Below are 20,778 nucleotides of genomic sequence, written 5' to 3'. Positions count from 1 at the left end.
GCATTCACGTGACCTGTCCCTCCGGGTAATTTCACTAGTATTCATCTCAGATTTTCACATTTCTTGTCATTTAGACCATGTTGTGTGTGAGCCTGTGCTTCATCAGTGTGTGTATCAGCTGAAGTTTGCTTTCTTCTCCATAGCTGTTTATGCTTAAGTTCACACTCCTACTTGTGTCATTAAAACTGTAATTATCATCCAACTGCGCAAAGCATTTTCAGGCATGAAAATAAGGCTGCAGCACCTAGACGCACTGTCAAATGGTTGTAGTTAAAGATTTGGGAATCAGGCCATTCCCTAATGTCATTCATAATTCTTCTGGCACCTCTTTATTTCCTGAAGAAATAGGGGTCTTTAACATGCTTTTTCATTGTAGAATACAGTGGAACTAATAATAATAATAATAATAAAGTAAATTATGGGGAAAAATAATAAAAAAAGAACAACCAACTTCAGTACATGCCAGCATTTCAAAGAGAGGTGGTGTACCTTTAATACTGGTAGGACCCTGAGGGCCACCATCCAGCTGCTCCCTCCAGTTCCTACATACATTGTTACCAGGCATGGAAGGACCAACACAGCTAAGCTTAAACCAACTCTTTTGTGAGTTAGCTGAGCTCCCTAGGCTGTGAGCCAGCTATCAGTAATTTTGAGATTCATTCTGTTGATTTTTAGATTTTGCTACTGGTACGGTTGATTTAAAGGAAAACAAACAAGCATAAAAACCAACCCTTTCATAATTTTATTTCTGCAAGCAGTATCTGTGGTGTTTGTTTTCCCTGACAGTGCTTCTTCTTGTCTCCTGTCTTCTCTGTGGATGTCCCTTTGAGGCTTGGGATCTGTGATAAAGAAGGGATGAGGCTATCCAGCATCCTCCCTCATCCATTCAAGCTTAAGTTACTGAAGTATATCCACGGTAGCTCATAGTGACTTCCCTTTCCACTGTTGAAATTTCAGACGATCAGCCTCTCCCGAGGTATCCAAAACAGGTAGCCAGTAACTTAAGGATATCTTGGCTTCCCAATTCTACCCACTGATAATGGAGGAATTGCATTTGTTTAACATTTGTCATTTCCACTTCCATGTGTAACAGAGGTGAAAGAAATGTGAATTTCACCCCAGCTTCTGACTAAAATGCAGCTTTAGCAGAACTGTTCCTATTGCTCATCTAGGTCTTGGTTATACATAAAGACTGCCAATCATCCAAGTAGAGATAAAAAATTGGCAGGGACTGACTTAAAAGATACTGACCTTCATTGTTTTCCTTGCCTGTTCATAGATTCTTTCAAATAATGTCAGGGACAGTATCACTAATTTTTTTCCATTCTATTTGAGAAGAGGGTATAAAGTTCCTCAACATGTAAAGAGATTACATTCAAGTCAATATTTCCTTTTCAGCAAGGTGGGTCAGTTCTGGAATTGATCCAGTTTGCTTTCATAAATACAAGCCTTTAGAGGAATTTTCAATGTACTCCACCCAGCCAGCTAACACAGCTTTGTTTAATGTTTTGAACCCTGCATGGCTCCAGTGAAGAATATCCCATATTTATTGATACAGAGCTACAGAGCTCTTCTGTGGTTGTGACCGTAAGTTCTTTGTGCTCAGCAGTCTCAGCCTAGTCATGTGCTGAAGGAAGCAGCTGACTGGCCTTTCCCCCTCTCATCATGCCTTTTTTTACTATCTTATCCTAAAAAAAAATAATAATTAAAAAAATCTCATATCCTATAAGATATGTCAATCCAAAACCTATGTTCTGCTTACTTGTTATAAGAAGTGAAAGGCTGAAGAGGAAGTGGTGTGACAGAGCAGTGTAAACTGCACATGTGACAAATCATACAATACAGTAGACGGTCTGGGTCGTATCCTTTGGTATAAACTTTAAACTTGTTATTTCTGTAACTAGTGCTACAGAAAAGATTCCACAGCAACAGGTGTCTTTAAAAGGCAGGAAGGAATGAGAAAAATAAATAAACCCAAATCAGCCAGAGAGGAAGAAGGACATGAAACACTGTCTTCATCTTTTAATATCTTCCATTTTGAATCTTCTCCCATTCCTGCTACTGGCAAATCTGGTGCGTCTCAGATCCTATGAAAGGGCTTTTGGCTGCTTTAGATAGTAGGACTGGCAAATTGTGTTAAAAGGAAACAACAACAAAACAAAAGCAGAGATTTAATCAAAGTTCACCCACCAAGAGTTTTCCTATGGATAAGTTATAGTAGCATTTGCTAGCTTTCCAAAATGAATGAAAGGTCTACAAGTCATACTTGTATCTTTCCATATTCCAGGAAAAAAAAAGCTGTGTGGAACAAATACTTCAGCTGTTGCTGCAGCATCACACCCTTTTGCTTATGTCCTTTGATGTTTATGTAACCTTAGCCAATGTAACCTACAGCAAATGAAAAAGGTTTTAATTTTTGTCACTAAAAATGTCAGTGTGTATTTAAAAACAAACAAAAAGCCTAACCCTTCCCACAAAGAGTCTGACTCAAAAACTTCTAAAACAAACTTCCCTAAAATCTGTATCTTGTTTTGGCATATTTAAAAAAATAATAATAATCATGGACTTCTTTTTAAACGGATTTCCTGTCAATATTTACACTAGTACCATATTTAAAATTACATAGAGTAAGTCATTGACATTATACTTTTGCTTCAAATCCTATGCATATGTCTGTACATGTATATATGCTGCCCACGTGGGGGAGTATGCATATGTTGTTGTAAAGGAAGAAGGGTAAGAATTGTTCCTTGGAAAACAACAACAAAAACAAAGCTCAGATATATTTTCCCTTTTTGTCCTTTCTTATGAATAAAGAAACTTCCCATGGTCCTTTTTGGTTGGTGAAAAACCAACCAGGCCTACTTTGAATTATCATTGGAATTTCTACAGATAAAACCTATTAAAACTTTAGTAAACAACTGCACCAAACAGGCTTAAACAAGATCAAATTCTTGAGCAAGAATTTGAAAAAAGGCATATATAGTCTCTACTAAAACTGCTGTTTTTATATACTGCCTTGGAGTAAATAAACTTGGCCTTTAAATTCAATGTAAACAAGCCAAGAAATCCCCCAGACGGCACCACTGCCTATTTCCAAGCATGAGCTTTAATCACAGAATCACTACTTGCTTGTAGTGATACTTAAGCTCACCTGGACGCTCGAACACCTTCGCTTATGTCCTTGCCATAAGCAAAGTTTTTCCTGCATCAGTACGCAAACTCATAGCCTGAAAATGAGTGCATATCAAACAACTGTATTGAATATTGAAAGTACAGGTAAATCTGTGCAATAAAATTAACCGTGTAGGGTTATATAGTATGTTGATAAGTTCAAAGCAGAGGAGACAACTATCAACAGGTCATGTTCTGAGATCCAGATTAGGAAACTATGTAATGAGGAAATAAAATGTCTTTTGTAAGATTCCTTGATATTTCACTTAAGCAGTTCTTGTTAGCATACTTCTGAGTAAAGTCTCCTGTAGTAAAGCTCTTCAGTTCCAATGGAATTTGGTAAAATCTCTCTGCTTGGAAAGTAGGCTTTGCCCTGTTAGCCATTTTCTACCTCCTCAAGGTTAATTCTGCCACTTGCTATCTCCATGAAATTCCTTCAACAAGCTGAATAATATTTATAGGTCATCGTCAAATAAAAAAAGAAAAAAAGCCATTCTGACTTTGATTCAGGCTCTCAGAATTAATGAAAAACAAGAACAAAAGCTAGAACGGTGGTTTAAAGAACAGGAAAAGAAATAGATAAACCACAAAAGCAGGTATGCTAGCACTCAAATTGCCATAAATTCTGATAAATCTTTGGACCAATCTTAGAGATAATTTTGAATGAAGGAGGAAGTTGATTTTTCAAGCCACCATCTTGGCTTTTCTTGAGACATCTATATTTTAAAAGCGATAAAATGAGGTTGAGCTCTTCAGTCAAGAAAAAGCTGAATTTGCCAGAGACTTGTGCTTTAGGGGTATAAAACTTAATTTTGGTAACAAATGGTTACGTTTTGTTCCCACTTAGTAGATGATGTGTCAACACCTTCAACTAATAGCTTTCTATGCAAATCTGTCCGGGTTAAAGTTTTTTGTTGTTGTTTGATTTGGTTTGTTTTTTTCCTCCTCATTATAATTATTCCTAATTCCCAAAGAATATGTCTGAGACTCTTCCTTTTGCTTACAGACAGAAGCAGTACTGGGATATAAGAAGTGAAACCTTCTGCAGAATTATCAACAGGATATATGAGCGTAAGAGGAAGAAAAACCTAAATTCTCCTTTTTAAAATTAAAAATGACTAAAAACTTGCTTCTAAACAACCTATGTACGTGTATGCATATGTATATACTTTCTATCCCCCACATGGAGTTGGGTTTTACAAAGGGAGAACAGGAAGTCAGTGTATGGGATCTCTCAAATTCTGTCCAACCTTGCACTTCTCTTTAGGCCTGCATCTTGTATCCAAAACAGAACATTATGTTCTGTTTCTTCCTTCATCATCTCCCCTGGTAACACAGTTAGCTGACTGGGCTTTGATGACCAAACACATCAGGTCCATGGGATATAGGAAGGGGAAAAAGGTCCCAGCACTGGAGCTGGAAATGTGTCTCCAGACAGGACGTCATCTTGAGAGGAGCACTGTTAGAAGCCCCAGTCTGCTTTTGCAGCATTATACCATGAGCCCTTGGATGTTACTTGACAGGATATATTTCCATCCTGCACATCAATGGGCAATGCAGCAGTACTCAAAAAGTGTCCCGTGAGACAAGAGGGAGGAAAAAAAAAAAAAGTTCTGTTCTAAAAGTATAGCAACATATTCTGTTCAGTGCTTAAATGCTGAAAAAATAATCTGGATCTGCTGCATACATTTGTTGTCCAAAGCTACAAGCACTCCTGCAGTGCTGGCTTCCAGCTCTTGTACAAGTTTCCCTGCAGCACAGAAAGTTGTTCCATGTGCTTTACAGGGAGGCATGCTTCTCATAGTGATGCCTGATTTAATAGTTCTTGTACTTGCTTTGTGAAGCTAAGATGTAGAAACTCATAGTTTCTTTCCTTTAAGTATCCATGCACAGGCAGTTTGTGCACTAAAATATATGGTTAAGACTAGGGAGAAGTAACCTAACTGCAAGGTCAGTGTACCTTGTATCTAATGACTAATGTCAGAATCAGGTCTGTATTTTTTTTTCCTGTACAAAAATGCTGAGAGAAAGGACTGCTTTTGAGGCAGAAATCATTCAAATCAACATATAAATAATCTGATGTGCTGTTTTGGTATAGGGCTTTGTAATCACTTTAACGGTCTCCAAACCTTGACCTGAGCTGTGAAGAAGAAAAATATTGAAAACAAACCAGGGCATTTTGAAGAAAATGAGGGGGGAAAATGTAGATTTCCCCTCCTCCCAGCCCCCCCCCCCCCCCCCCCCCCCCCCCCCCCCCCCCGATAAACACTAAGAAGTGAAAAAAATATTGGAGAAGATTTGAAATTAGATTCTGTCGTCGGGACATGAAAGTGATGGGGGGAGAGGAGTAATTGGGAAAGTTCAGTAAAGATTTAGTCCCTCATACCGAAAGATTGGTGTAGCATAATGCACAAAGCTGCTGCGGTCTTAGGCCAGTAAGTGTTTGATGAGCCTACATCTTTCTCTTCATTCGTCTGTTACATTGTCTGCATTATAATGAATATTCATGAGTTATCTGGAAAAGTTTGTTCTGTTTTTTGTTTGTTTTTGCAGTGTAACTTGAGTTTTATGGTTATATGGGATTTGTTTGTTTGTTCTGAGTCTTACAGATACCAACTCTTAGTTTCTAAACTAACACTATTGATCCTGTGTATTTTTAGTATTTTAAACAGTCTTTGTATTCTAGGGATATGTCACCAACCAGAAATTCACATAATGACTTTGGGAGGCCATCGGTGTGGGTAACTGCAGAGTAAAATTTGGACTGTGGTAGGACTGTGGGTGGGAGTAGGTTCTGGCTCTGCCAGGCCAAACGTAGGGCAGCGCTGGTGTGAGACATTGGGTTTAACAAAGGGATGAGTTTAGAAAGGATTAGTTCAACTCAGTAACGTGAGAGTCTGTAAGAAAAACGTGTGCCTCCTGAACAAAACGGTGTAGGTTTGCTTACAGCCTGAAGCCTGTTATGCAGCAGTTATTTTTGGAGGAAAATGTGGTGGAGATTGTATGCAAATTTCTCAGAAAGAAAAAGGAAATGGCTTAAAACATATTTAAGATGTTCCTACAACAGCACTTTAGTCTTTGAATATATCTTCTATAAATAGTCATTACAATATAAGCTGGTTTTCTTGAGAACAGGATTTGATATGAAGGGTTTCTGTATGTTCTATGTTGCAATCCAAAATGTCCGCTAAACCCTGGCATTGTTTGGTAAAGGTTTTAATTTACATAGGTATTACACGTATTTTTGGACTCTGCCAGTTGCTAGCACTTTGTCAACGGACCAAGTATGTTGTGATGAGGGGCTGCTTCTCCAACAGGGGCCATGTTTGCTGCCCAAACACGCAGGTGCTCATTTTATTTCATCAGGAAGCCTGACAGCACTTTAGGGGTTAAGTGTGTCGGGACAGTACTATCTCCTCGGAGAGGCTCCTGGGTGCAGAAGTCAAGGGCTGCTCTGTGGGCACAGCTCTCCTGCGGGACAGACAGACCCGCCTGCCCGACGCCGCCAACCGCTGAGGGAAGGCCCGGCCCGGCCCGGCCCGGGCGGCGGCCCCGCTCCCCTCAGGCCGCTGGGGCACGAGGCGCCGGGCCGGGGACTCGCCCGGCGCCGCGGCCGCCTGGCGAGCTGCCGTCAGCGTGGGGCAGCACGGCCGGCGCTGCCCGAGCCCGGGACTCCCTCAGGCTCCGGCTCCAGCCCCGGCCCTCGGCCCCTCGCTCCTCTCACGGCCGCGCCGCCGCCCGCTTGAGTGATGAGCGCAAGGCGCTGCGGGGAGGGGAGCGGAACAGCGGGGAGGGGGGGAGTGCTACGCCATTTTCGTAGCCGGCGGTGGAGCAGAGGAGGGGGGGGAGAGGCGGCGGGGGGAAGGGGACGAAATGGCCGCGCATTGGGTGAAGCGCCCTGCGGGTCAGCTCGCGTAGCGCAGCCCGCGCGCTGCGTAGGGGCGAGTGTGGCGGGCGGCCGGTTGGCGTAGCGGCGGTTGGTGAATAGCGTGGCGGCGGCGGCGGCAGGAGCTGCAGGAGGAGGAGGAGGAGGCGCCGCGGCGGTTTGGTACCGAGCGGAGAGGGAGATGCACACGGCACTCGAGTGAGGTAGCTATAAAACCCCATTTGTTTACATTCCCTCCCCCACAAGCGGCCGGCGCGGCGGTGAGGGTGGCGGCCGGCCCCGGGCCGCCGGCGGTGGGGGGCGGCCGGGCGGCAGCCGGTGCCGGGAGCGGCGGGGGCAGCTCCGCCGCCGGCACGCGGGGGGCTCGGCGGCGCGGCCGGCCCGTGACGTGGCGCCGGGACCCGCCGGGTGGCCGGGGGGAGCCGCGCCCGGAGCCCCCACGCTGAGGCGGTGGGGCCCCGCTGCAGCCCCCGCGGCGGGTCGGGACGGCTCCGTCAGGGGAGCTCGGCCGGGCCCCGCGGGACATGGAGCGCCCCGTGCCTGCCCGCCACGTGGAGGCCGAGGGGAGGCGTGAGGTGCTGCCCCTGCACCTGCCCCGCGGACAGGGCACGGCGCACAGAGGGGTGCCCGGGGTGTGGGCTCCCCGCGGGGGCCGCCGGACCCCCGGGATGGTGAGCGGGCCGCGCTGGTAGCGCCTCCTTAGCCCCAGAGTGCCTAGTAGCGCTAGCGACGGCAGGAATGGCTCTGGCGCCATGTAATCCGCGTGTAACCCTAAACAATCGAAGGTAAGAGCTAGTTGGGTGAGGAGGTGCTGCCGCTGGCTGTAGTGTAGCCTACACGGCCATCGCCAGGGAAAGGAGGAACCGATACGGTCTTCTCAGTTCCTAATGCTTAGACTGCCTTCTTCGGAAATACATGTTTAATGTTAAAGCTCTGGAATAAAACCATTCTTTAAAATTTTCGGGTATCTTTGTCTTTTTTGCCTTCTGTAGAGATTTCCTTATCTGCTGCTTCTTGCCTCTGATGTATGAACACTTGGAGCTAGAAATATAAGCACTTTTATATAAATATAAGCATTTTATGAGTTGAAATCGTTCTGGTTTCTGGCACTGAACATTGTATGTCTCTAAGTAACAATTTTTTTCTTATTTTTTTTCTGTTAAGAGAGAATGTCATACCCTAATAATGGGGGAGCCTGTGATAGGTGAAGCCTGATACAGCACTGAGAAATGCGCAGTGGAAGGCCTGGTTAGTTTTCAAAATTGTGGAAGCGATTGTCTAATTAACAGAAGTAATTCCGGGGGAATGTTCCAACGGGTATGTTCTAGTATGCGTTCGGATAGTAGTAACTGATACGATGACATTAAAAGAGAAAATACAAAAAATGGGTACTAATACAACAAATATATTAAAAGAGAACACTAAGATTTTGAACACACTTGGATTTACTTAAGAATGGGCTTTCAATTAAATGTGTGGTGGAGTCGGTAATCCGTGTGGATTGGTGAGACATACTGCTCTAATTTCAAAGCAAGAGTTAGGCGTATTAATGCTTACTTCTTAGGCTTATACTCTGGTATACATAAGAAAATTATTTGAAAAAGTTCTGTGGTTCCCAGGAACTTAAGAAACTATTATGACCGGAAGCTTTCCTAACTAGGTTTTTGTTTTAAAGTAAATGTTTAAATTGGTGTTGTCCTGTGGCACTTTTTAAACTTCCGACACTTTTATACTTTGGAGAAAAAAGGTATGGAGCCATGCAGTCTATTTAGAAAAGAGAATAGATCCTGTATATAGGCCATGAATAAACTGTATACATCAGCGATCAGTGAGCAGAGATCAGTGGTGGCAGTTCTGTATGGAAATGTACCTTAGTGTCCACAGAAGATGGATGTGGAAAGATTGTACACAAATGCCTATCTGGAATATGCAGCATGAAAGGAGATTCTGCCTACATAAAAACTTTATCCAAAACAATTTGGTTTGTTTTAAAGAATATACTTTGCTTTTATGTAGATCTTTCTATGCTTTCCAGGCTGGCTGAAAAACCAGGTACTTAGTTTGGAGTATGTATTCACACGGAATCAGAAAACGTGCAGAGAAGACAATTGTAGTATAAAAAAGCGGTGCAAATAAATTCACAAGATGAGCTGTTGTATGTTTGTTTCTCCTATTACATAAAAAAAAAAAAATCAGTAAAGCAACATGGCAAAGGGGGAATGTTCCAGAAAATTTATTCTATGCAAAAAAGCATGGATCCTTATGATTACCTTTGTTTACTCCAATGCTTGGTCATGCTGTGATCTGAAACTAAGATTCATGTGACGCTGTAACGATATGTATCTTCTAACATAATATCATGGAAAGTCAGCAGGAGGATATTAATTGTGTATGGTACTTAAGCCCTACATATTAATAAACTGCTCCTTTTGAATCTTTAGTAGGACACCTTGGTAAGATACAAGCTTTGTGTAGTTTGATTTGGACAAAAGATTTACGTACACGTGTGGCAAAATGAGTACATATAACCTGGCATAGATTTTCTTTGTGGTCTTCACTAAATAAGTCGAGCAACTCTAATTTAGATACTTACATTCATAACACATTATCTACAGTGCAGTAGCTGGTCCAAGTAGGAAGAAAATTTGTAGGTAGTTTGGATGTGTTTGCCTTCACCATCCAGTGTTAATGTCATTTAATCACAATGTTGTCAGCTGTAATGAGTTCGTTCTTGTCTTTGTCACAGTTTTTACAGAAATGGAAGTTAATTTGAATATATAAGGGGCACTTCATAAAATCGGTCTAGTTTTGGAAACAGGATTTTTTTCATCAGATGGGATTACTAAAACAGCAGAATTATACAAACCGTTTGAAAGTGAAGCTCCATGGAAGTTTTCTTACAAGCTGAGATTTGTTCCTTAACTGTGGTGAAACTTAAAGATCATGGCATCTTTACAGACTACAGTATAGATTAGGGGATGAGTGGACTTAACTGCGTGTGTGAGCAATGAAAATAATAGCAGAACAAAGAAACTTAATTTCATTTTCTTCACAGTTTAGCTATTGATTGTCAGAACACTTCTTATTTTAAAACATGTTTCAGAACTGTTGAATGTACCCTGACTTTTTCCTTAACGCACCTAAAAATGTCCTTAAAAGTTTCAAAGAGGGAAAGCCAAATCGCAGTTTTGTCTTTGTCTACATGGATGCTTTTCATAGAATTGAGTTTTAGGTGCAGTCTAGAGAGTACTAAGAATTCACGCCTTTTGGGAAGCAATTTCAGTTCTAATTTAAAGAAAATCAGTATAACTTCCTGCTTTTCTGTAAAAGTCAAACTTAATTTAGAGGGCAAACATTTTAAATATAATTTTATTATATAAAAAGTATCCATACCTGGGGGTGGGCTTCTGAGGTTATCTTAAATAAAGACTAGTTAGTAATTTTAGCTTGCTGATAAGGGCTTGCTGATGTGGAAAGAATTTAGGTCTTTTTTAGGTCATTTTTAAATTGCAGTTGAGATGATATTTAAAGTATACCTAGTAACGTGTGATGAGGAAATATGTGACAATTAGGTAAAGCTAATAATAATAATAAAAAAAATTAATGTTCAAAAACTGATCGAAATGATGGAAGCAATGCCCTGCCTGCATTGAAATCTCTTAAGGGAAAGAAAGATATGCGCTCGTTAGTTTAGCTGTTCAGAATGTTCTATATGCTACTCTTTCAGTATCACTTTTCCATTTTTTTGGTGTAATAGCAGTCTGAGGAGTAAAGAAGAAAGGGGGGAAAAAAGATAATTGTTTTAAGTCACTTGGATTTTGTTACTTCTTGTTATAATCCACACGCTGTACAGGTTTTAATGCCCCGGAGCTGGAAGCCAGGAAGAAAGACTGGGAAGATGATGGTTTCCTGATGTCTGTCTCAAAAGCTTATGAGAAGGGATGTTGAAATTATGTGTAGGGTGTTGTACCCATGCTGGGGAACACACTTCATTACATCAGAAATGTTTTCATCTTCTAGGTATCACATTCTGCTGCATCATCTTTCCATTTTCTGACTTGTCTCTTGCTGCAGAGGAGGAATGACTCAGCTGCTGCCTCTTTTCTATCTCAGCTGCTGCTGGCCTATGAGCTTCATTCTTATCTGGCTATCACATTTTCTATAGCTTGATGCTTTCCAAAGCAGTAGGATGAGAGTGAACAGAATCGTCTGGTTTTGTTAAGGCAAAATTAGACTGCTGCAAAAACTGTTGAACCTGTTACAGAACTTGCACTACATTGTCTTTTAGAGATCATGAATGTAGGTATATATATGTCTGTCAATATTGCTCTATGAGAACAAAATGATCAGAGTAAGAAATATTCCTAAATAGATCTTGTACATCACCTGGCTAGGTTCAATTTTCTTTAAACCAATTTGCTCTCTTTTTTTTTTTGGCCAAAATTTGTGGCAGTTTTGAAAATTACTAAAATGAATCTCCAGTTTGGTTTCTTGTTGTTTTTTGAAGAACATTCCTAAGATAAACTTTATTTTCACCTTAAAGGAATGTATCTGTTCTGCCCCCTCACATTTTTTGTGTGTTGGCAGTCCCATCTTCTCGGTACTATCAAGTACGCATAATATGTGGGCTGTTAACCAGAGATGAGTGAGAAGGATATAAAGTTCTGAACTGTTAAGAGGTGCTGAAAATTATAACCCTTATCCATTTGATTCAATGCTTGAGTGACAAAGACTTAATTTGTCATTGGTATTAGGTAGCTAAATCAAGGCAGAATTGTGGTAGTCTGCGTAATAATGGGAGTTAGGGGATAAACTATGGTCATGTCTGAAAGTCATAAATCAAATGAAGTCCTGTAAAAGCATTCATGTGGCTAGACTTTTTGTAGGATAAAATGCCTGCATAAGATACAAACTCCTCAGAGTAAGCATATACAAAGGAAGTTCTATGCAAGATTGCAGGATTTGCATAAAATTACAAATATACTGCTCAACAGAGACGTGCATCAAATTTGGTTTCAGTGTTTCTGCCTGTAGGTTACTTCAGAGTTCTCAATCACAGCTCCTATTAAAAGACCGCTGTAATAAAACATGTTCCAGATAGGTGCTGTCATATAGCGTTACATGTGAAGACACGTCTCAAGATTAGTTGACCTGTACCACATTCATAAACTGATCCTTGTGCATTCGTTACAGCTGCATTTTATCACCATAGTATGATGATTATTAATGTAAAAAATAATGCTTTGAATTCTGAAGGGTAACTGATGATTGATCTACAGCTGATGATCGAAATCTCTATAAATAGTTCCTCTTCTGACCAATCTGTTGATAACAGCATGCAGTCATACCTGTGCTGGAGTATCAAAGCAAAACAAGAGAAAAGAGAAAAGAAAAATACGCATAGTCTTCTATAAAGTAGTCTCTAATGGATGTTACTCAATGTGATTCTTGATGTGGATTTTTTGGGGGAGTAATAGTTACGTCTTTGTTAATACTGACTTGCAGTGTGAATGGTGCTTAGTAGCACTAGATCCGAAGATGTGATTCTGAATTTGTTCACAGTAGTAACCATAGGTCATTAATCCAACAGAGAGTTAGATTTATCTCACATAGCAAAATAACACAACCCAATGTTTCCTATAAGGGGTAACAGCAAGCAGGTATGGATCGTTATTAATTCTTACTGTGCCACTATAGGCACTTCTTCATTCATCCCACATACAGAGCAGTGCAGAAGAGCTTATTTACTGTTAAGTGGAATATTGTACTCTGTTTTAATGGATAGTTTATATTACTTCTCAAGGCACTATGTCATTTCTATAATCCATTCTTGTAAAGAAAGACCTCTTTTCATGAGGCTCCTCTACCTTGATAAGTGCTCTCAGTCCATGAATTGCAAGCCGTATCATTTTGTCCATACTTACTGGCTACTTCTGCTTGCAGATCTCAGAAGCACTTTACTGGTGACCTGAATGTCTGTCTCTAGAAAACAGTATCTGGGCCTAAAACTGAATTTCCAAATTGTACTAGCTTACATTAAAACTTAAGAAATCTGGTACTTGAGTGTACTCCAGATAATATAGTAGCCTTGCATTGCTACATTTTCAAGCTAAAAATAATAAAATAATCCCCATTTATGTAATATCTGTTATGATGCATAAACATTATAAACTTCCAGTCATTCCTGTTCTGGACTGTGTATGAGGCAATGGGCTGACAGAGGTGTTGTACTGTATTGACAGTGCTAGAGTTGTTCAGTTGTTCTCAACGCCCTTGTAGCGCATATTTCCATTAACTTCAGTATGATGCAGTAGCTGTATCAGGAACTAAGTATAAAATTTAACATTTTAGTCTAAAGTGCCCGTAGCTAACTTCTTATATTCTAGAGTACTATTCTATCTGCATGTTATGAAAGAAAAATGGCCTAAATTACCGCTTGTGCAATTTCTTTTTTTTACACAATTATTTTCTTTGTACTACAAGTAAGAGATTGAGTGAAGTATGTAGGATAAGTTTATGTATCTGCATCATGAAGAGTCCTAGCAGAAGTTCATTCTTAGTGTATTAGGGCAAAAAAATCTCATTCTGGCTTTTGCTAATTAGGTATGGCCAGTAGTAGGGAGAAGCATGTGCGAGCATTGTGCTGACTCCTGAAAGATTGGATGAGTATGAGATGTTTTACTAAGAATGCAACAACTGCAAATTACTGTTACTTCTAGTTTGTATCAGACTTTGTGGTTCAAATTAGTTGCAGTAAACAGGCTAGGCAATGTAAAAATACTTTTACCCTCTTTGAACAGCATAGTTTGTCTCCTTCTCCATACAAACTGCTAGTTTGTCAGTGCTAGCTGGCTACAATAGTGTAATGAAGGAGTGTATCATGGTACTTTTTAGCATTTGATGCATGAGAATGCATCTTATAGTTTGAGTGATAGAATTTAAGGCAAGACTCCCTTAAAAAGTGTATGGATTTAATAGTTAAATATTTTTGTTGCTAATTGAACTATGGACAAATCAAAACTGTGTTTTGGAATAAGACAACGTACCACAGTTGAATTATTAAAACAGTAATAAAATTGAAAAATACGGATTGCCGTTTTGGGGGAAGTTTTGAAAGTTCATACAAATTCATTTACTGGAATTGACTCTTATTGCTGATTGCTAACTATAGATTCAGAACATGAGCATGAAAGAGGCAAAGGATTAATTACATTTTATAAACTAGATATTCTCAGTGGGAAACAGTGATAGGAGCACATTGTTCTTAAAATGAACATGTTTTAACTATGAAGAGCGTTTTTTTTGTTTGGTTGTTTTTAGTTGTGTTGTTGTTTTTTCCAAATCTTTGGCTGTATCTTAGCAAATATGTCATGTAGTGGTTCCAAGCAGTGACTGAGTAATAGTGAAATACTGAAATGATACCTCAGTTGCTTTGCTGCTTTCTAGTCTATGCATGTAACTTTTTTTGTTTTGTTTCTACTTTTCTTGATAATAAGCAAAGCATGATTCTTAACTTTTCTACCTGACAGTTCTATTACCAGTAACATACTTTTTAAATGTTACATTTACATTATAAAAGTTAAAGCTGGATACTAGCAAATACAGGTAGTTTAATCAGAAATTTATAAACAGTGTATTTAGCTTATCAGACAGGATAATATGGGGGGGAGAGAAGTATTTCACCCTTTATTATTCAGGACATCAGGCTATGAGGTTTTCCCATTTACTGGAGATTTTTCTGATCTGTAACTGTCCTATAGCTGTAGCTAGATTTGGATGCCAAATGCAGGTTTCAATGCCAAACAGCCTACGTATCAAAGTATTTCAGTTTCATAACCTGGCAGTGAGGTGGCCTGCTGGGAGATGACATGTTATTCTTGTGACTAAATACCATAAAAACTTAAGTGACTGTAATGAGTATCAGAGGATTCACAAGAAACTGTTGTGCCTCTAGAAATACAAAAAGTAAGGCCTCAGACTTGTTAACAGATCCCACAGATGTTAGGTGTCTTAGCTGTGGTAACTATGGAATAAAAAGTTCGTCTGTTCACAGAGTTATACTCTGTTTATTTGTTTAATATTTTTAACTGAGCTACTTTAGATGTTGAAAGTAAAAATATATTTGGAGAGGTAGATGGACTGCAGCTGTCCTGACTCTTAACAAGCTCTTCAGTAGACTTTAATTTGCTGATGTGTATCAGTTTGATAGGTTTTAGTTGGTTTACCCTGGTGGTTTAAGCTGTCTCCTTCTTTGAGTCTGTTTTCTAGTCTGTTAATTAGTTAAATATGTAATTTGAAGTACAGTAGTTTTAATTGGCTTAATTTTGTGGAAAAGATGTTCAACCATGATCCCATATTGTGTTTACTTTGGATGGCTTTAATATGATCAAAGTGAATTACTTTGTAATATGATTATGATGTGCTCAGCAGACTATGGAAGAGGGTGATGATGTACTGTCAATTACAGTAGCAAAAGGAGAGGGAAGGAGGGAGGAAATTTTTACCAGAAACTGCTGACTCCGCTATCCATGGAATACTAAAGCTAGCTCCAGAAACTTCTGCTTGCATTCTGCAAACCTTAAATATTTCTGAAGTTGAACCTGTGGAATAATGGTCACAACCTACTAATGACATTTTGAATTTAGAAGTAGAGTCCAGTTTACATTTAATTTCCACTAATCAGTGGAAAAAAGCATAAAACATCTTTCTCAGAGAAAGTAGATAACCCACAATTTCAGTGATATAGCCTAACCATTTCTGTAAGTTGAAAAGCGGAAAAAAAGATTTTATTATTTTATTTATGCCACCTTTTGCGTAATATGACTCTTAATAGTTTGGAAGGTATGTTTCTTCCAAAATCCTGGATTTGTTTTGAGATATGTTTACTGATCACTTGTGTTAAATGTTAAGAGACAGCAAGTAGCTCTTGTTTTTTTGTTTGGTTTGGTTGTGTTTTTTTTTTTTAAACTGTTGACAGTCAAAATGTGATACTGGAAAAATCACAAGTTGGATCACTTTTTATGCATTCTTATTAACTAAAATTGTCAAGTATCAGGTGATAGAGAAGATGCGTCAGAGTAGTGGAGTTGTGATAAAATGTGTTGCTTTACAGGAGCGGGTTATAGAAATTACATAGAGCCTTGAGAAGTAATAGATTTCATGTAAACTGAAGAAAGCCCCCAATAGTGGGGGGAAAAATAACACAAAGAAACAACGGAAATGAAAGACCTCAGTGATTCAAGGAGTGACACAGGAAACAGTAATGTCCTAATGATCCCACTGAGAAGAGTGGTGATTTCAAATCAGCAGTTAGTCCAGAAAAATCTGTATGATTAAAATTACAGTAGAGAATACACGGTGTGATGCTCAAGGAAGTGATAAGGGAGCCTCCTTTTTCAGGAGGGGTACTAGAAGAAGAAAGCATAGAATTACAGTTACTGTAAAAGCCAGCAACTGATACTAGATCAAGTGCAATCCTGCACAACATAGCCTAGGCTAGATGTATCTAATTATAAAGTAGGTTTTCTAAAACAGATAGCGCTGTCTTTCTTTCTTTTCACAGTTTCTCTCCTTGCTTGTCTGTGTTGCTGTCAGAATGTACATGCACTTGCAAGGTGATGGACACAGGGAAGGACATGTAGATAGTATTTTTAAGACTTAAGTTCTTGCTTTCAGTTTTTGTAAGTTGTTAGGCTAAGAAGACAATTCTGCTTGCACTTTAGATCAAGGCCGTAAGGATTCTGCTTCCTTTCCCCTTTTTTATATCTAATCCTGCAGTAAGAGTAATAGTGGTTATTAAATACAATTTTATTCAGTCGTTTCAAAGTTGTCGCTTTGAAGCTGTTCTAATACCTTGTTAAGAAAAGTTAGTGGTTCATCCTGAGTGATTTGTTGTTGCCTAAGTCATCACACAGTCCTGTAAGCCATGTAGATCTTAAACAATAATCTTGCCTAAAGTAAATGACGGTTAGGTAATGTCACAACTTCTACAGAAGTTTACTTGGAATGGGATGGAAATGGCACGCTTTGATTCAGCTGGCCACATACTAGGCAGATCCTCATGTTGAAATGTGTACAAATATTTTTTGTCACAGGTTAGGTTGAATGTTAATTTCGGATATGCTGAGATGTCTTTATGAACATTGTCTCCCACAACTGTTCTTGAGCCAAGTGACTTGAGATGTGTGTGGTCCCAGGAGTCACCCATTTTCTCAAAAATTTCCTTCACACCCATAGGAAAAAAAATTTGTGTCCGTACCTAAGGAAACGGTGGTTGTTTCTTGGTTTTATACTGGGAATCAATTTGCTAAGAAGAATTTGAATGTCATGTTGATGTAGGGTCTTACAAAAGTCTGTGATGGTAGCTCATTAATTAAATTTCTTATTTAGAAGTACAGATCTTTATGAATGGTATATGTTGTCAAGTAAAAAATTTGCAACCTTTCAAGTTCTAGAAATGCTCATTAAGCATCATAATCTGCCAGGCACTGATCTGGCTGAGCACATATGAAAAGAAACATGCCTCAGTCTGAACTTTAAAGGGAGCTTTGAACTTGGTAGCTTTTGTAAATTAATATTTCTAAGGAAAGGGAGAGAAGTCCTAAGCTTGACAGTAGCCATGCTTAACTCCTTTTTGGATCATAGCCGTGACTTACTTTTTAAATTGTAGTAATGTAGGAATTGAACACACATCAAAGATACACCTTTTAACATGAGTGCATGTGTTTTAGCGTACTACAAGGATGAGATAGGTATAGTGGTTTAAGTTAGAGTAAGAATAAAAATGGCCACTGGTCTTAGCGCTTTATTATAAACACTATTACATTCTGTGTTGAGGGGAGAGTTGGAGAAATTAATTTAAAATGAGTTTCAATATGAAACTTGTCCACTTTTTTTCAATGTTATTGGAGTGCATTTTGAGATAGCCAGTTGTGTTTGTGCTATAGCCAAAATACTCTGTTAGGCTACAAATCAACCAACTCTGTGAGGTGGAGTTGCCAGCAAAAGCAAGATTGCTCTTCTTTGTGTGGTCTGCAGTGTTTGTGCAGCTGCACAGCGAACCAGATAGGAAAAGTAATCTGCCTTGAAAATAATCTTTTTTTTTCCTTTTTCTGGGCTGTTTTTTGGCAGAATCTAATTGTACAGCTGCACAGTGAACAGATCAGCAAACAAATGTGCTGGTATACAGAAATGGTTTTAGGGGAATGAATGAATGAAACAGTGGGGGAAGGCAGGACTACTGCGTTAGGGGCAACACTATCTTAAAATATTTGTTGAACTTCAGCCATAGCTCGAACAAAAACATTTGCTTATTTTCAGTGGAAAAATAAAATACTAAAATGCAAACATACCTTGTTAATCTTTTAAAGTATTTCATTCTTGCAAGCACCAGTATCTTAATAGGACCAAACTGAACAGCAGAATGTTGACAGAAGATCTAGCCAGTTCCATTATATATTTTGTGCATTAGTAGATGTGCAGTTTATATACAGAAGACTAAAAATTAATTCCTGGGTAAGCAGAAATAACACTTAAAAACTTGAACTGTTTTGATGGTTTTTATGTTATTTTGAGCTCTGAAAAGGATCCTGTATTCGGCAATTCATTGCAAGTAGTTGTCCTTCTGAAGAACGCTATGAAGTTGTTTTCCCTTCAAAATAAAATAAATGCCCCTTTCTGGACAACTGAACTAGTAGATAGATCGCTACTGTAGTAGTTTAGGATCATTGTCTAGTATGCTTGGGATTTGATATTTCAAATAGTTCACATTTCAGATTTTGAAAAGGTGTTCACAATGTGTTTAGTTATGCATGAATGCTTTCTGTGTCTTATCTGGTATTAACTTGGCAAATATGGCTTAGATCAACTAGATAATGGTCTGTTCTTAGAGTGAGCCACTCCTACTAGGCTGTAGATTTTCAAATGAATGAGTTTTACTTATATCCGCAAACCTGTTTCGCTGAATTTGAAGAGGGAAGAAAATACAGGAGATGGGTGAGAACGAAAGTTAAGGGATAGTTAATTATAACTTCTTACGTATGTAAAATGTTTTCCTATTTGTATATTCAGATGCTAACTTCAGCAAAAGACTAGTATAGCAAAATGAGACTATTATTTAATTAAGTGCTTTCATGGATTTCTTAAGTGTCGCTAACAGCAATACATTCATTTGTCTTTAAGATTTTATTTATTTTTTTAATAACTGACCTTGAAAATGAGTACTAGATTAATTGCTTAAAAAAAAAAAAGAAATTTAGGAAAAAAAGGAGTAGATTATTTGGATTCTTCCATTCCAGCCTTTTTTGAACTGTATATTAGTATTGAGTACTGCAGTTAATGGAGAGGTGGTGGAGAACTGCAGGCATCTCTCCTGCAAGTAAATTGGAGTAAATATCTGCAATATAAGAAAGAATTCTAAGTTTCAGGAAGTATAAGAATGTGTCTTTATGTAGTCAGTAGCTTTGTTTCAAGAAATATTTATCTTGCATCTGAAAATAAATATACTGGTGTTACTCTAAGCAGTTGTTAATAGAAACAAATGATACAATTGCTTAAATTTCCAGTGCTGAACAAAGCAAACATATTAGTTTGGTAAGAACATTGGTTTGTCTTTATTTTTAGCGTGTTTGTCCGTCTCAGTCCTCGGGTTTTAGCTGAAGTGTGTGTTTGGTATTTTTGTTCAGTGTGAAATTTCTGGTCGCTGGTGAAGTCCTGTTAAGGCACTTCAGTCATGGTGGCATTCAAGCTGAGTAACTAAAATCCTGAATATTTTTCAAATGGAGCTTCCAGAATCTGATCTTCTGCAGTTAGAATGAAAGGGCCAAATGGAGAGAAACTAAAATAAAATATTTGGTAGGGCTGAAATCTAGTGTGTTTGTTACAAAAATGTTTTCGAGTACTAAAATTGTTGGGAACAGACAGGAGAAAGGAGGGAAAGAGAAAGTTAGGCACTTAAACTAGACACTGTTATACACTAACAAAAATGCCGTGGTTTGTGGGTTGCAAACGCTTAAACACTAGGTTTAAATTTTCAGCTGAGTTTGGATTTTATATGATCACGTTATTGGAATCAAAGGTTGCTGTTAAGTAAAGCCTGGCTATCGAACTAGTCTTCTAGTTTCAGTAAAGCAGTTAATGAGAAGTAAGCAAAAACATTCCCCCAAATCATGTTAATTCCAGGTTTTAAATGACACCTTGTGAAAAAGTGAAGTGCTATCGGTATGAAGTGGAAGAACAGATCTAATGGTAGGCACTGTGAAGAAGTTCGAGGAATTCAAGGGGAACTTAGTGAAAAGCCTCTAGAAATACCCACTTTGATCAGAGGTGTATTTAATAGAGGAAATGCTACAGGGAATTGCTTAGCATGGAAATAGTGTGAGTTTTCCATACGGAAAAGAACTTTAGTTGATGTACTGCTCGGGTTCTTTCACCTCAGGCCTTTGATTTACAAACTGCATATATGGATGCACAATCACAACTGCATTTAGTCTGAATGGTTTGCTTTTAGTGATGAATGAGGAGGCGAGGGGATGCATTTGGCAGTACTGTTTGCATTTACGGGAATGCCAGTTGGTATGGCAGGACTATTTATTTATCTTACCCACTGTAGATGTACACGTTTATCATACCTTTGAAGCCTGACTTGGTGTGGGGTTGTCCTGCTGCCTGAGTGCATCCTGGAAGTCTTCTCTTGCTCTTCTTCACAGTTCAATGCGACA

General features: G+C 39.0%; 1 protein-coding gene across 11 annotated transcripts in view; it reads left to right on the top strand.

Annotated features, from left to right (window-relative positions):
- SLC39A10 (solute carrier family 39 member 10) overlaps positions 1–20,778 on the top strand; it is a 120,404-nt gene that overhangs the window by 73,578 nt on the left and 26,048 nt on the right. Inside the window, exons 1-2 of one of the 11 annotated variants that reach the window (XM_066999938.1) lie at positions 7,125–7,263; positions 8,225–8,308. The exons of 5 other annotated variants lie outside the window; for them this stretch is intronic. Coding sequence is in view for 2 of the 6 variants with exons in the window: in XM_066999936.1 (XP_066856037.1) it covers positions 8,366–8,377 (12 nt within the window). In the remaining 4 variants the exon portion in view is untranslated. Of the gene's footprint in view, positions 1–7,124; positions 7,264–7,706; positions 7,846–8,224; positions 8,378–20,778 lie in introns of those variants that run through there. 5 more of the 11 variants (XM_066999936.1, XM_013187523.3, XM_013187521.3 and 2 more) reach the window with 5 other exon arrangements.

The sequence above is a fragment of the Anser cygnoides genome, chromosome 6 (genome assembly GCF_040182565.1).
Source record: "Anser cygnoides isolate HZ-2024a breed goose chromosome 6, Taihu_goose_T2T_genome, whole genome shotgun sequence".
NCBI classification, from domain to species: Eukaryota; Metazoa; Chordata; class Aves; order Anseriformes; family Anatidae; genus Anser; species Anser cygnoides.
This window is presented reverse-complemented; position numbering and strand designations above follow the sequence as displayed.